This window comes from Rattus norvegicus, chromosome 4, assembly GCF_036323735.1.
Source record: "Rattus norvegicus strain BN/NHsdMcwi chromosome 4, GRCr8, whole genome shotgun sequence".
NCBI lineage: Eukaryota > Metazoa > Chordata > Mammalia > Rodentia > Muridae > Rattus > Rattus norvegicus.
In genome coordinates, this window is record NC_086022.1 from 54,048,680 (window position 1) to 54,061,890 (window position 13,211).

Below are 13,211 nucleotides of genomic sequence, written 5' to 3' on the forward strand. Positions count from 1 at the left end.
GTTTAAGTGTGCATCACCTCTAGTACTGTCTGTTAAAAACTTTATCCCACATGAACCACTATGATTGGCATTTATTAAATTCCTAGTGAACTCCAGTATCATTCGGTCTAGAAGACTCCAACTTCTTTGGTTTGAAAGAGTCCCGACAGTGTGAGCTTGCACTGTGGAGGTTCTATGTAGAATTACTATACCACATGGCTTCATAGTAGGAGCTGAACTGCCACCAGGTTTCCCAAAATTCTTTTACTCAGCAGGTTTACTTAATGACACTACCTCTTACTTAGGACATGCAGTACCGGGACCTCAAACATTACCTGGCACTTCTGAGCACTCTTGGCTAGATTCAACAATTAAAACTGTCAACTTATTTGAACATCTTAATAAACAAATGAGACACACTATTTTATACTATTTGAGTCAAATTAATTTTATTATGTTCCATGATGAATTGCCACCAGTGCAACATCTTATTTACTATACATTTCAAAAAAATTCACATACTAAACAAAATTTCAGTTGATAAATGGAATTGGATGATTGAAAATCTTTATGAATTTCATAATACAATATGTGGCTAGCTGAAATTGTCTATCACATAGCATTTAAGATATAAAAGGCCTCATGCTAGTTTGTTAAACGCAAAGGCTACCAGACAAGCACAGAGCTGGATATATCCATGAGGCTTCCAGATGACGCACAGGAAGAGTGGCATCCATAGTGCAAGACGAGGGGGACGGAGCTGTACAACTGACACTTGACTCAGAGTGGATTAGTCTTCATGCCTGGACTGAACCCCACAGCTCCTGTAATTTAGACTTTAAACAAAGTAAAAAGCAAAACCCTTTTCTGTATGAAAAAGAATAAACTCAATTTTACCTTTGGCAAATAATATCCCCCCAATGTATATGCAACTCAAAGAACTCAGAGGCTCTCTAGACAAGCTTCTGATCAAACAGCAAATTAGCTGGAAAGATCCCAAACTTCTTCTTGGCCAAAAGGTAAGGGTCATCGGAATTGGCATTATCTCAAAGACATTTTTAGGCATTAATTTTTTTCTTCACATCAAAAAGAAAAAGAAATATGAACGTCCGATGCTATTTATTTAAAGTAGTTCCGACCTATAGACCCCTAACTGTGTGGGTAGTAGCCGTCCAGCCTCATCTACACGGTCTCACAGAGCTCAAGCCACATGAAAAGACAGTAAGCAGAAAGAGTTCCCAGCAGCAGAGAGCACTGTTTTTACAGGAAACACAGCATTGAGAATCTTTCAGATGTGCTTTAATTACTCTTGCGAGGAGGGGAACATTCTTTGAATAACTTAACTATCTTACTGCACCACTTAACTGCTTTCAGCAACTCAACCTTTTAAATTATTCCTGACAATAATTATATGCATGGTCTCTAGAGGTTATGTGATAAACTGGTTAAAATTCAAACCATATCTCGCAGGTCCAGCCTGTCAAGATCATGTCAATACTAGATTTTGGTCGGTATATTTCTAGATAGCATAATTTTTAGTTGGATATTGTGACTATAATGAATACATTTGAAGCTACATTCTGCATTCAACTCAATGTGAGAAAAATGTCTGCACTTAAATCAGGTAATCATCTACCTAAAATTTATTTAAAGTAGGTAGGTAAGATAATTATCACTGTAAATATGAAACCTTTAGGCAGATTAGTGTACTGTAAAGTGGCAAGGAAACCCTAATTTTAACATACCATATAGTATGCGTACAACTGTGCCGGCTGTAAAGTTTTATTTAAAAAAAACTATCAAATCAGTTATGTATTCTAAGAAATTTGCATTGGGACGATCAATCTTTTAAGAAAAATGTAAACTCTACATACACGTGGTACTTGACAAAAACTTGGAGCGGCCATCAAAATAAAAATATATGGTATACGCAAGGGTTAGCATTCGTGCATATTTCTGCCAAAAACTCCGACTCTGGCGGTTGGTACTTTGAATACAGCGATGCCCACAAAGTGCAAAATACAAAGATAACTGCATTCCATTGCAGCACTGTTCCAACACCCCTCTGAGTCAAATATGGGCATGACAGTTGTTTAGATGCACGAAACTACCTTGAAAAATGCTACCAGAAACTATGTCGGGTGTGATAACGAGTGTTAAACTCTGCTAAAAAGAGCCTGTCACATTTGCCACAGCATAAAAATCACCTTGGTCAAGGACAGGCACATGAGTGAGGCCTCGTCAGGGTTCCTGCCTGTGGATGCGATGCCACTGCTTACCAACGGCAGGCACTACTGCACTGGAGGTGTGCGCCGCCGCTGCCGTCTCTCTTCAGCAGCATCTCTGTAGTGATGTTAAGCAACACATAATACTAGAATTTGAAAAACTGCATCAGTGTAGTGGTGTCTAGGGTATTGTGCAATGTATCAGCTTCAACATTCATATGTGGCATCATATTCAAAATGAAGGGGCTAAAGAAACTAAATTTCCATCACTTGAAAAAGAATGTAGTGCTATACTAAATTTTATTAAGAAAATTTAGGTACAGAAAAAGTAGGGTATGAAAATAGTGTTCTCCTTCTGGCATTCTAACTAAATTACATTAAGGTTTGTGTCAGTCTCACACATAATTAAACTCCCTTGTTGATAGAATGAAAATATTCACAAATCACGTGAGCATCCTGTTGTAAACTTGCACACAGCAACAGGGAGTAGCTTTATATAGGATTATAACAAACCTTTACAGATTAAATGAGGTATTGCACAGATTAATTTAAAAAAAAAAGCAAAAAAGGCAACAAAAATATACAGCAAATTGGTAGAACATTTACATGATAATTTTACAGATCAATAGACAGGAAGTAGTGTTTAGTATTTCACCTTAAAAATATATATATAATATATAGATCAGTCTTCCCACTCATCATCATCCTCAAAATCTTCTTCATCATCATCATCTTCATCTTCATCTAAAAGTAAACCCAAAATCAGGAGTAAAGCACACATAAATAATTCAAGTCATCTTTCCAACTAACTAACTCCTAACAAACATTTAACTATCTACTTACTAAGATGGTTTAAAATTAATCCAATAAAATCAATCTATAGACTATGGATGGTGATCAAAGATGAGAACAGGAGATCCACTGGTTGGGGTTCAGCCCCTAACTACGTACGTGAAAAAGATTTCAATCAGTGCTTTTTATTGAGTCAAATGAAACTTGGGTTAGTTTTATAAATTTTGGGTTCACACATTAATTTGCAAACCTACAATTTTAGTTTTGGTCCTCTTCCCACAACCTGTTTTTCTTCCTGAATTTTGTTACTCCATTTTAATGACATCATCATTCTTTCAGGTGAACAGGCATATGAATTGTTAATAATTCTTTTTTCCTCTCCTTCCATCAAGTCTCTTCCTTTTTACCACAGTCCACACCTACTGTCACGTTTTTTGCCCCAGTTGTTGCTGTTCTCCAGTAGATCTACCCCAGATCACACATGACTTGCCCAGTCCTCCTGTCCTCTCTAACGACCCCCCCTCCACCCCGTCGTCCTCACCCATTTTCTAGTATGACCGTTTCCCTCTTTTTCCTTCACCCCCACTGAACTTCTCTTTCACATTTCATCATTGGAAATAGCTCTTTCTTCTGTCCTATCATTTAGATCCCACACAGAACCACCCCGAGAGGCTATTCCTGACCATCCTGTGTAATCTTCCCCAGTACCACAGTCTCCTTCATTTCCCCTTCCTGTCTATGAATTTGTGTCTTCAGAGTCAAATACAAGCTCCATGACAGCTAGCTAAGACTTGGTCTGCTATGTACCACAGCATCCTGAACAGCAGGAGGACAGTCATTACTCTCTGAATGAATTTAGATTTAGATGGCATCCAATTCTATGAGCACATGTCCACCATCTATCAATTTTCCATAGTATCTACACCTCATAAAACTTATGAAGGCCAAGTGTATAAGAGAGGATATTAAAACAATAAAGAGACAGAAAGTGCCGCAGATGTGACACTGTGTGTGTGAGCGTGACAAGAACAGAGTATCTGCTCTTCCCCTACAACACAGATTGCCTAGTATCACAACCTGAAACGTAACAGAAGATAGAGAAAAGCAAAAGAAGTCTAAGCCCCTCTCTCCAGCATTTTTTTTCTTTCAAAAACAGGGTTTCTCTCTGTAGCCCCAGCTGCCCTGGAACAGACCAGCTGGTCTCAAACTCAGAGATCCACTTGACTCTTCCACATGCTGGGATTAAAGAAATTAGCCACACAGCCTGGCTTAGCATTCCAAGTTTTAAATTAAGGTCTTTTGATTTAAAAGACTTTTGTGCAGGATGAATGACAAGAGTTTAACTGTATTCTTCTGCAGGTAGAGATCCGATTGATCAGAAATCTCTATTCAGTAGTTTGTCCTTGTTCCACTGGGTATTTCTGTCCATCACTGTGTTTACCCTGCTTGTCAAAGATTTCATTGGCCAGTATAGGAAATGAATTCATCACTTCTTACAGTCTTTCTTCTACTTTATGTATGGCTATGTTGTCCTGGTATCTATCAAATTTTAGGCAGACCAGACAATGAGTAAACTATACGATTAATCATGCTGTGAACTCCTATCAGTGAGCTACACAATTAGCAGACAAAATAGTCACAAAGAAAATCATAAACAAAAAGAAATTGCAGAGCCTTTTTGTTTATATCATAGAAAAGCACCCCCGCTTGCTCCTTTGAGGTCACGTGGACGTACCTGAGGAATGAATGGCTTTGCTCCTTTTCTGCATCACTTCCATCAGCGCACCCACAATTCCTGAAGTGGGCGCGGGGGTTGGTGGTGTGGACTCTTGGCCATCAGACACCTTGGAGAAGAAACTTATTAAACTCAATTATAAATCTTTGGCAAAAATCTATGTGGGGCTGATAGCTCAGAGGGCAGAGTACTTGTCACAGAAGCATTAGGACCTCCTCTAGCACACATACAGCAAGGTAAGATAGCTTATCTGTGATCGAAGTGCAATATGGGAAGTGCTCTTAACCTTTAAAAGATGACAAAATGATCTTATTTTCGCTAAATCCAAACAGACACCATCACTGCTGTGAATTTCAAAGTTGAAAACTCTTTCAATTTCCTGTGGAGTCTGATTTCCAAACAGGGCTATTATAAATTCTCCTTAGTTTAGTAGGTAGTTTCTTAAAAAAGATCTTTTATTTAAAATCTAGAACAATGAATTGCAAACACAATGTAAGATTCCATCTTTGTGAAATTTAGAATTAGACAAAGCTAGCCCAAAGCTATCAGATCAGCGACTGTTGGAAGGTAACTTTCAACGGTAACAGATACTTTATATTTTTATGTTAAGTATGGGTTATATAACTATAGATATTCGTCCAAAATGTGTACCTTTCTTTGTACACAAACATTGTAAGAATTATAAAAGGGTAAGAGTAAGTCTCTAAGATAGATACCCTATAATGAGTTGTGGTAAAAGCCCATAGTATCAAAAACAAACAAATAAATCAAAAATAAAAAGGTCACATTACTTACGGATTTCAACTGAATGCCCTGTCGTATCTGGTCTAGAAGTGCATCCCTTCCTGAGCAGGACACGGGCCGACTATTCTGCTCCACTTTTTTTAGCTGAGCACCCTCTCTAATTTGATCCAAAAGAGCTGCTTTGTTTCCTGAAGAAGCTGGAACTTGATGGTCACCATCAGAAGGCAGGCCAGGGGGAGGTGGTGGCCCTGGTGGAGGGGGAGGTGGTGGAGGAGGTGGTGGTGCTGTGGACCCTGCCATAGACAGAGGCGGAGGTGGTGGTGGGCCTGAAGGTGCTGAGGAAGGCAGGGCTGGTGGTGGAGGAGGGTACATCCTGTTTGGAGGAGGTGGAGGAACGACAACACCAGGCCTAGAAGGAGGTGGAGGTGGAGGTGCAGCAGTAGGAGCTCTTGATGGTGGCGGGGGAGGAGCCCCCCTTCCACGGGCAGGAGGGGGAGGAGGGCCTGAGCTGTGAGGAGGGGGAGGAGGAGGGGGAGGTCCTCCTCTTGAGGGTGGAGGAGGTGGTGGTGCTGAAATAAGAGCAGAGAAAAGAATGAAAGCATAAACATTTAATAAAACAACTTACTTTACCACACATGGCTGAAGAGAGCTCAGCAGTAATAAGCTGCGTTTGTTCTTGCCTGGGATTCCAGTTGAGTTCCGGTACCTACATCAAACAGCTCCCAACTGCCTGTAAGACTCTGCAGAAGAGTCACGGCCCTGCATGGCATGCACACGGTACACAACTGTATACTGATAGTGCTAATTGGTAAAACTTTGTCTAGCATGCGCTAGGGTTGACCCCAGCAACATGCACACATGCACACACAAATATTTAAGAAAATATACATTTTACTTTAATTAACAACGTAATTAAACACTTTGCTTGTAAACATTAGCTTACATTGATAGTAATTAATGACATTTTGATAGTAATTAGCGATAACCTTCCCTTTAGATTATTTATATTTTACATAAAATAAATTTAGATACAAAATTATAGTATGGCAAAATTTATCAGAATTTATTAACATCAATCAGAGTTTAACCCAAACATAACACTTTCTGTCAAAACATAATTTCATTATCTAATTTACATATATCCTTTTACTTTATAATATTGTGTTTAATATTACCAAAAACTGGACATGAGCCTAGGCATGGTATTACCACCAGACAGTGGCTGTTTGGTTAAATGTTCAATTACTTATTTAGATCTGGATTGATTATTAGGAAACATTTTTATAAACTAAATCAACTAATTTTTTATAAACTAAAATTATATTGCAGTTACTAATAAAAAAAACTATCACCACCCCAGTGGTCATATTTCTATTCTTAGTCTACTTTAGTGAAGATGTAAGATGTATTTAAATTCAAAAGAACTGTAATACCAAAATATATTGGAAAATATGAATAAATTCATTAAGGATTAAATCTTGTGTTTCTAGAGATATGATTTTACCAACGACATATACAAATCAATGTAACATTAAGTACTACATCATTTCTCCACTCATTCTGTTTCATGTGTATGATATTCTGCCTGCATATATTCTGTTTGCCATGGATGTCAGAAAAGAGTATCAGATCCCTGGAACTGGAGTTACAGCTGTGAGCTGCCATGAGAGTGGTGGGAATCAAGCCTACGTCTTCTGGATGAGCAGCCAGTGTTCTTGCCTACCGAGCCATCTCTCTACTTCTGCTGTCTTAGCTGACAGAAAACTTCACTGCACTTTTAAAAATAATCTATCACCAATCCTTACTTTTTATTATTTGTATTCTATTTATTACAGACACACCACATCACAGGGACAACTGTGAAAGAATTAACAGAAGAGTAAAGACACACAGTCAGGACAGTCAGGTGCACCAAGATGCCAGTTACCCAAGCAGCAGCCACCAGTGTGAGGATCTTTTAAATGTTCACAAATACCAGAAGGAGAATGAGAACTGGTATTTTTAAAATTAAAAGAAAGAAAATTAACAAAGAGGAAGACATGAATGTTACAAAAAAGTATGCTTCTAATCTACACACACACACAAAATATATAATATACAATACATACATAAATATAAATAAATATCCTTGATTAATCTACAGAACACTCAATCTTATAGGAAGGGAAAAATACCTTTGTGTTCATGGCACATAAAAAGATGACATATTTGAAAATTATTATTTCAGACCAACATCAGTATTATTAAGAATACCAGTAGGTAATTATATTTCTTATGTAATAATTCTTATGTAATTTCTTATTTAATATTACAAGGTCATATAGTATTAAAGAATTCATAATACTTTTAGGAACCAATGCCAAGTTATCTCATAAAAATATAACAGAAAAATGTTATCTAGTATAAATTTATGGGAATATTGTCAAGTGCTTAAATGAATATATGATATTGTTCTCACTAATATTGCTCCACCCTTGTAGATAATTTTAATCCAGTAACATGGTTGCTCTGGCAAGGGATCATATCCGAAGACTTTATAGGTCTATATGATCCAGCGAGAATGCAGACATACCCTTAGTACACATTTTTAATTCCTAACAATGAAAGTAAGGCTAGGTTATAGAAGGAAGCAGTAATGTTTGAAAGTGTTGTCTAATTGAGGGGCAGACAAAGTGACAAATCAAAGAAGAAAATATGACAGATGAGTCAGAGATAGCATATGCCCACTCTCCCAACTCTCACGTGAACAGCACAGGGAAGAGAATCTACTTAAGAGAGCCTCTCATGAAAGAGGGAGCGAGGAGTAGGGAGGAAGAGGAGAGAAAGAGGGAGCGAGGGGGAGGGAGAGAGGAGGAGCACAGAGCAGTTAGTGGGTAGCAGTTTTACAGACAATTACAAAGAGAGCAAACTAGACACAGGAGAAGACACAACAAGCCAGAGAATGTAAAAGAGCCGGAAGAGTGGAATACACTGCCAAAGTAAGGAGGCGGCTAAGCAGAGCAATTCTGCAGGAAGCCAGTTTGAATCAGTCAGCTCGGAGGAGACTGGGCCAGCTCAGCTGAGTTTAAACAGCCAGCCAGCCAGAGTTCAGAAAAAACTAGAAAGGGTGAGCTTAGCAGCAAGCCTCTGAGATGACAATTCCATGTGGTGAATAAGAATTCTTTTGCACATCTTCCTTTTTCTAGGCAATATAGACATATCTTATACAGGTTACTGAAAAGCAAATGTGTAATCAATTGTAAAATAGTATAGTGTCAATAAAACATGAGTGCTGTGAGCAAGAGCTGTTTACTAGTAGAGAACTTCAATAAATAATCTACATTATATAAGATTATAGAAGATATTTATACTTCTAGAAATGTTTCTTTTTATTACACATGAATCTTTATGTACTGGGCGATGGAGACATGAACCTTTAATTCCAGTACACTGGAGGCAGAATAGGCAGATTTCTATGAGTTCAAGGCTAACCTCTTCTACAGAGGGAGTTGCAGGACAGTCAGGGGTATACGGTGACAGTGAAAACCAAAAACAAAAAAACTACATACAAAAACACCTTTATGATCAAAACATTAGTTTTGAGGGCAGCACATGTAAACGCTAGCTACTCAAAAAACCAACACAGCAAATCATGCAAAATTCAGAGTAGTGGTCCAAATACTGTTCCACATACATACCGCTCCACTGTGGTGGACCTGAAGAACAGATTGTTATAAGTTAATGGACTTAATACGTAAGAGCTACACATGGGGATATGATGGAAATCACAAATTTGCTTGTCTTTATAAATCTGATTTCATGATTCTATAAAATAAATGATAAAAGATTTACTAAGTAGGTTAAAACAAATTTTATTAACATCTCCATTCTGTTTTTCATATCTTTGAATACTAATTTATAAATGTGCTCACTCTAAAAAATAAATTATTAATTTATCTCTCTATAAAAAAAAATTTCCCTGGGATGGAGAGACAGTTCACTGACTAAGAGTGCGTGAACTGCTTCAGAGGATCTCAGCTCAATTCTTTTTATTTTTTTATTTATTTATTTTATTTTACTTTATTTTTTGGAGCTGAGGACTAAACCCAGGGCCTGAGCTAAATCCCCAACCCCTCAGCTCAATTCTTAACCCATGTTGGACAGCTTACTACTGGCCGATGAAACTCTGGTTCTCACCCACACCAGTTAGTACGATCTACTTTTCTTTAGGTACAAAAACCGTAAGACAGCGATGTAGATGGTCCAATAATGCTGAGTGTGACTACATGCTAACAGGCGATTAACCCTGGGCACCATGGGTGCAGCAGAGAGATCTGTCTGTCTGCCTATCTAGTCCTTAAGATCTATCGTCCTTTACCTGGATATAAGTCATGACTGTACAGCTTGGAAAACGACTAAATGTAACCACAGATGTTTTAAATCTACACCACTTGAAGGGTGACTTGCCTGCTAGTCAGATAGATCAGCCCAATCCAAGTATCTACTGAACTGGCTGTGGTTATACAGCAGCAATATGACCTGGAAGTTGTTTGCTCTCAGAGTTGGCCCTAAAGATTCTAAACCTTACTGACTACAAAAGGGAAGATCACGTTCATTAAAATGAGGGCCAGCAGTTAAAAAGCAGACAAAGGTAATTAAATACCCACTTTCAAATGACAGTCAGATGCAAGGACACTGAACTGGAGCATTAGCTCAGCTCCCTAGTGTCAGTACAAAGAGGAGACACTTGGTTCCAAATGCAGATGGTGTGTCGTGCTGACTGTGACAGCAAAGGCTACCTATTGTCCTTGCATCTGGCTGTCCTAATATTGGGAGCACCCAAAACACAAAGTTCTTTAAACTACTCAACATCCAGGTGTAAACTGTGGTCTCTGGAGCCAAGAGATTTTATTATACCCTAGCCAAAACAAAGCAAAATTTTATATTTCAAATTACAAAGATTTTACATAATTTATATTCTGAAAATGTGTTATAGAGATTACATGGTGACTTTTAGGCTAATAATCACTCATGTTTTTGTTTGTTGGAAGACAAGTCTCTCTATGCAGTTATCTATGTAGACCAGGTGGGCCTCTAAGACAGGAATTTGCCTGCTCTACCTCCCAGGTGCTGGGTAAAGGTCATCTTCCCATGTCTAGCTCAAGGCTTCTGTTATACCAAAATAATGAAAGATACAGTGACGCTGAGCTGAATTTGTCATACACAAATTCAAAGACTTTGCTCAAGGAGGGGTGCTTAGTTTTTCACCATAAAGATAATCTTAGAAAATTTAAAAGAAACAGAAAAAAAAAAAAGTCAAAATAAATCAAAAGTTACCTTGCCTTCGGAGTTCATTTTTAACAGCTTCTACACCTCCTGTTTTTTCAATAAAGTCATAAATAACTTTTGATGTTTCTCTGTCTTTAAGCTGGGCCTCAGAGATCCCACACATATCAAAAAGATTCTTCAATTCTGGATCCAAATTATTTAGCTACAACAGATAAAACAACTTCTGAGTAGGCAGTTGTGTTCAAAACAATCACAGCAAAACTTAAAATTTACCTGTGTTAAACTCATAGACTTTTAAAATGGTCATGCAATTTAAATGCTAATACTAAATTTTCTATTATGAAAGATAAAAGATTTTCTATGTTATCTCATCTCTTCCATGCTTTCAAAGAGGGCACTCTATTCATATTTTTATTAGTGCATTCAAGATTAGACCTTGTGTTCATCTATTGCAACCTATCCTAAACAAGATTTGCTTTAATCCTGAATTACCACAGTCTGAAAATTTGAAGGCAAGGACCTCTTTGTGGTATTCCAGAAGTCCTTGACAGTATCTCAAAGAATACTCAGTTTCGAAACAAACTAGACTATTCTATAACTCCATACTAAGAATCTGATGGTACTATTTTGCCAATAATTTGATAGATATTCTTTTGACATCATTACTTAACAAAACTCACTTTTTTCTCTTTGCATTCAAAGCACATAATGAAGGAATACAGAAATTTTCCCTTAAGGGACTTAGCAACTATGACAAAACTATGAACTCAAACCTCAGCAGCATACAAACACAGAACATTCAAATTCTAATACATAATATTTAAAAAACTGTAAATAAAAATCCAAGGATAAGCCATAGCATATCTGTGTGCTGTGAGTAATAGGAAATACAGCTTAAAAAGATACTTACATCAAAACCTGTATTTGGATCCCAACCAACATGTCCAATGTGCCTAGCATGGAAAACAGATAAAATCAGAAAAGTAAACGCAAACAAGGACTTGTGAAATATGCATAAAAATACTTGAAATGTGTTGTATACAGCCCAATTTCTTTTGTTTCTAGACAATTCTTGCAGACATCTTTCACGCTACTTATACATCAAAGTGAAAAAAAACATTATTTTCAAGGACTTAAAAAATAGTTATATCTAATTTTTTCCAAATGGATAGAGAAGTAAACTGTCAGATTTATGGAACAAAACTCGCTTGTTAGTACACACTGTACACTTGGAATTCTAGGCCAACTTGGGTGACACAGAAGATCCAAACTGTCTCAAGAAACAACATAAAACTCCCAAATATCTCTAACTATTAAAAAGGGATAGACATGGGTGTTCTTCCCTGGAAGCCTGCTCCTTTGGAGTTTTTACTTTTTCTTAATCTATTCATTCTGTGCAAAATAGGAAAACAAACAAAACAAAAACCCAAACTGATGAGCATACAAGTCATTCCCTTATATTTTACATATGCTATGCCTCCCAAAGGTTCATGTGTCGGACCCAGCTAGTGGTATCATCTGAAAGGTGGCAGAACCTTTATGAGTAGAGCCTTGCTAGAGGAGTACATCTCTGGTGACAGACTGAAGTTTTATAGCGTGGCCCCACTTCCTGTTCTCTCTGCATCTCAAATGCCAGGCTGCTCTCACACTCCTGTATGAAGCCAAGTTTCTCCATCATGATGGCTGACCTTCCCTTAAGAAAAGTAACCAAAGTAAACTTCCTCCTCTAAGTTGTTCTTTGTTGGAATATTCTACCACAACAGATATTTTATGGCAACTATTAACAAAGACCCTCCTAAACCAAAATTCTATAATTAGTTAGAAGTCCAGAACAGCTCAGCGTACATAAGAAGAATGAAGGTCAAGCTGGGTGCAGTCGTGCACACCCAGAACCACCTACTGCTCTGGAAGCTAAGGCGGAACATCCCAGATGCAAGGCCAGCCTGGCACACGCAAGGCCACTCTTTTCTTTCTAATGATGAGAACACAGAAGACGAGTCTTACTGGAAATTACTTGGTGTTCCAATATCTGCCTTGGTTAATCTCTTCTTTTTAGCTTTTCCTTTCTTCTTTTCTTTGGTGTGGGAGATGTTGTTGACTTGTGAACCATAAAACCTGTTTGTTGTGATTTCTGGATTTTTTATGTCAACTGTAGCCATGGGTAGATTGGGACCTATAAAGAGAGCCAAAATGGTCTGAGAGACACATTAAGAAAATAATCTTATAGAATCATAATTTATAATTTACTGTATAATGTATTCGACTTAAAAATTCTTGTATCTCTCATACTTTAAGTCAGCACATTCTTTAATACACAATTCTCTGACAAATTCTTCTCTGAAGCCAAGTTTCCCTTAAGTTCATTACATTAGTGACGGTTTTCAAAATGTTTCAAAATATCGCTATTAGTTATAGATAGGAATCAAAGTTGAGACTTTTGCATTGGTTTGAATGAAATATACATTTGA

At 37.6% G+C, this 13,211-nt stretch overlaps 1 protein-coding gene across 2 annotated transcripts in view; it reads right to left on the reverse strand.

Annotated features, from left to right (window-relative positions):
• Positions 1-401: 401 nt before the first annotated feature.
• Wasl (WASP like actin nucleation promoting factor) overlaps positions 402-13,211 on the reverse strand; it is a 48,573-nt gene continuing 35,763 nt past the window's right edge. The window contains exons 6-12 of one of the 2 annotated variants that reach the window (XM_039108349.2): positions 12,748-12,916; positions 11,654-11,696; positions 10,792-10,945; positions 9,153-9,170; positions 5,527-6,044; positions 4,732-4,840; positions 402-2,948 (exon numbers count right to left, since the gene is read on the reverse strand). In XM_039108349.2, coding sequence (XP_038964277.1) covers positions 2,887-2,948; positions 4,732-4,840; positions 5,527-6,044; positions 9,153-9,170; positions 10,792-10,945; positions 11,654-11,696; positions 12,748-12,916 — 1,073 coding nt within the window. In that variant the 3' untranslated portion in view covers positions 402-2,886. 2 annotated transcript variants of the gene reach the window in all.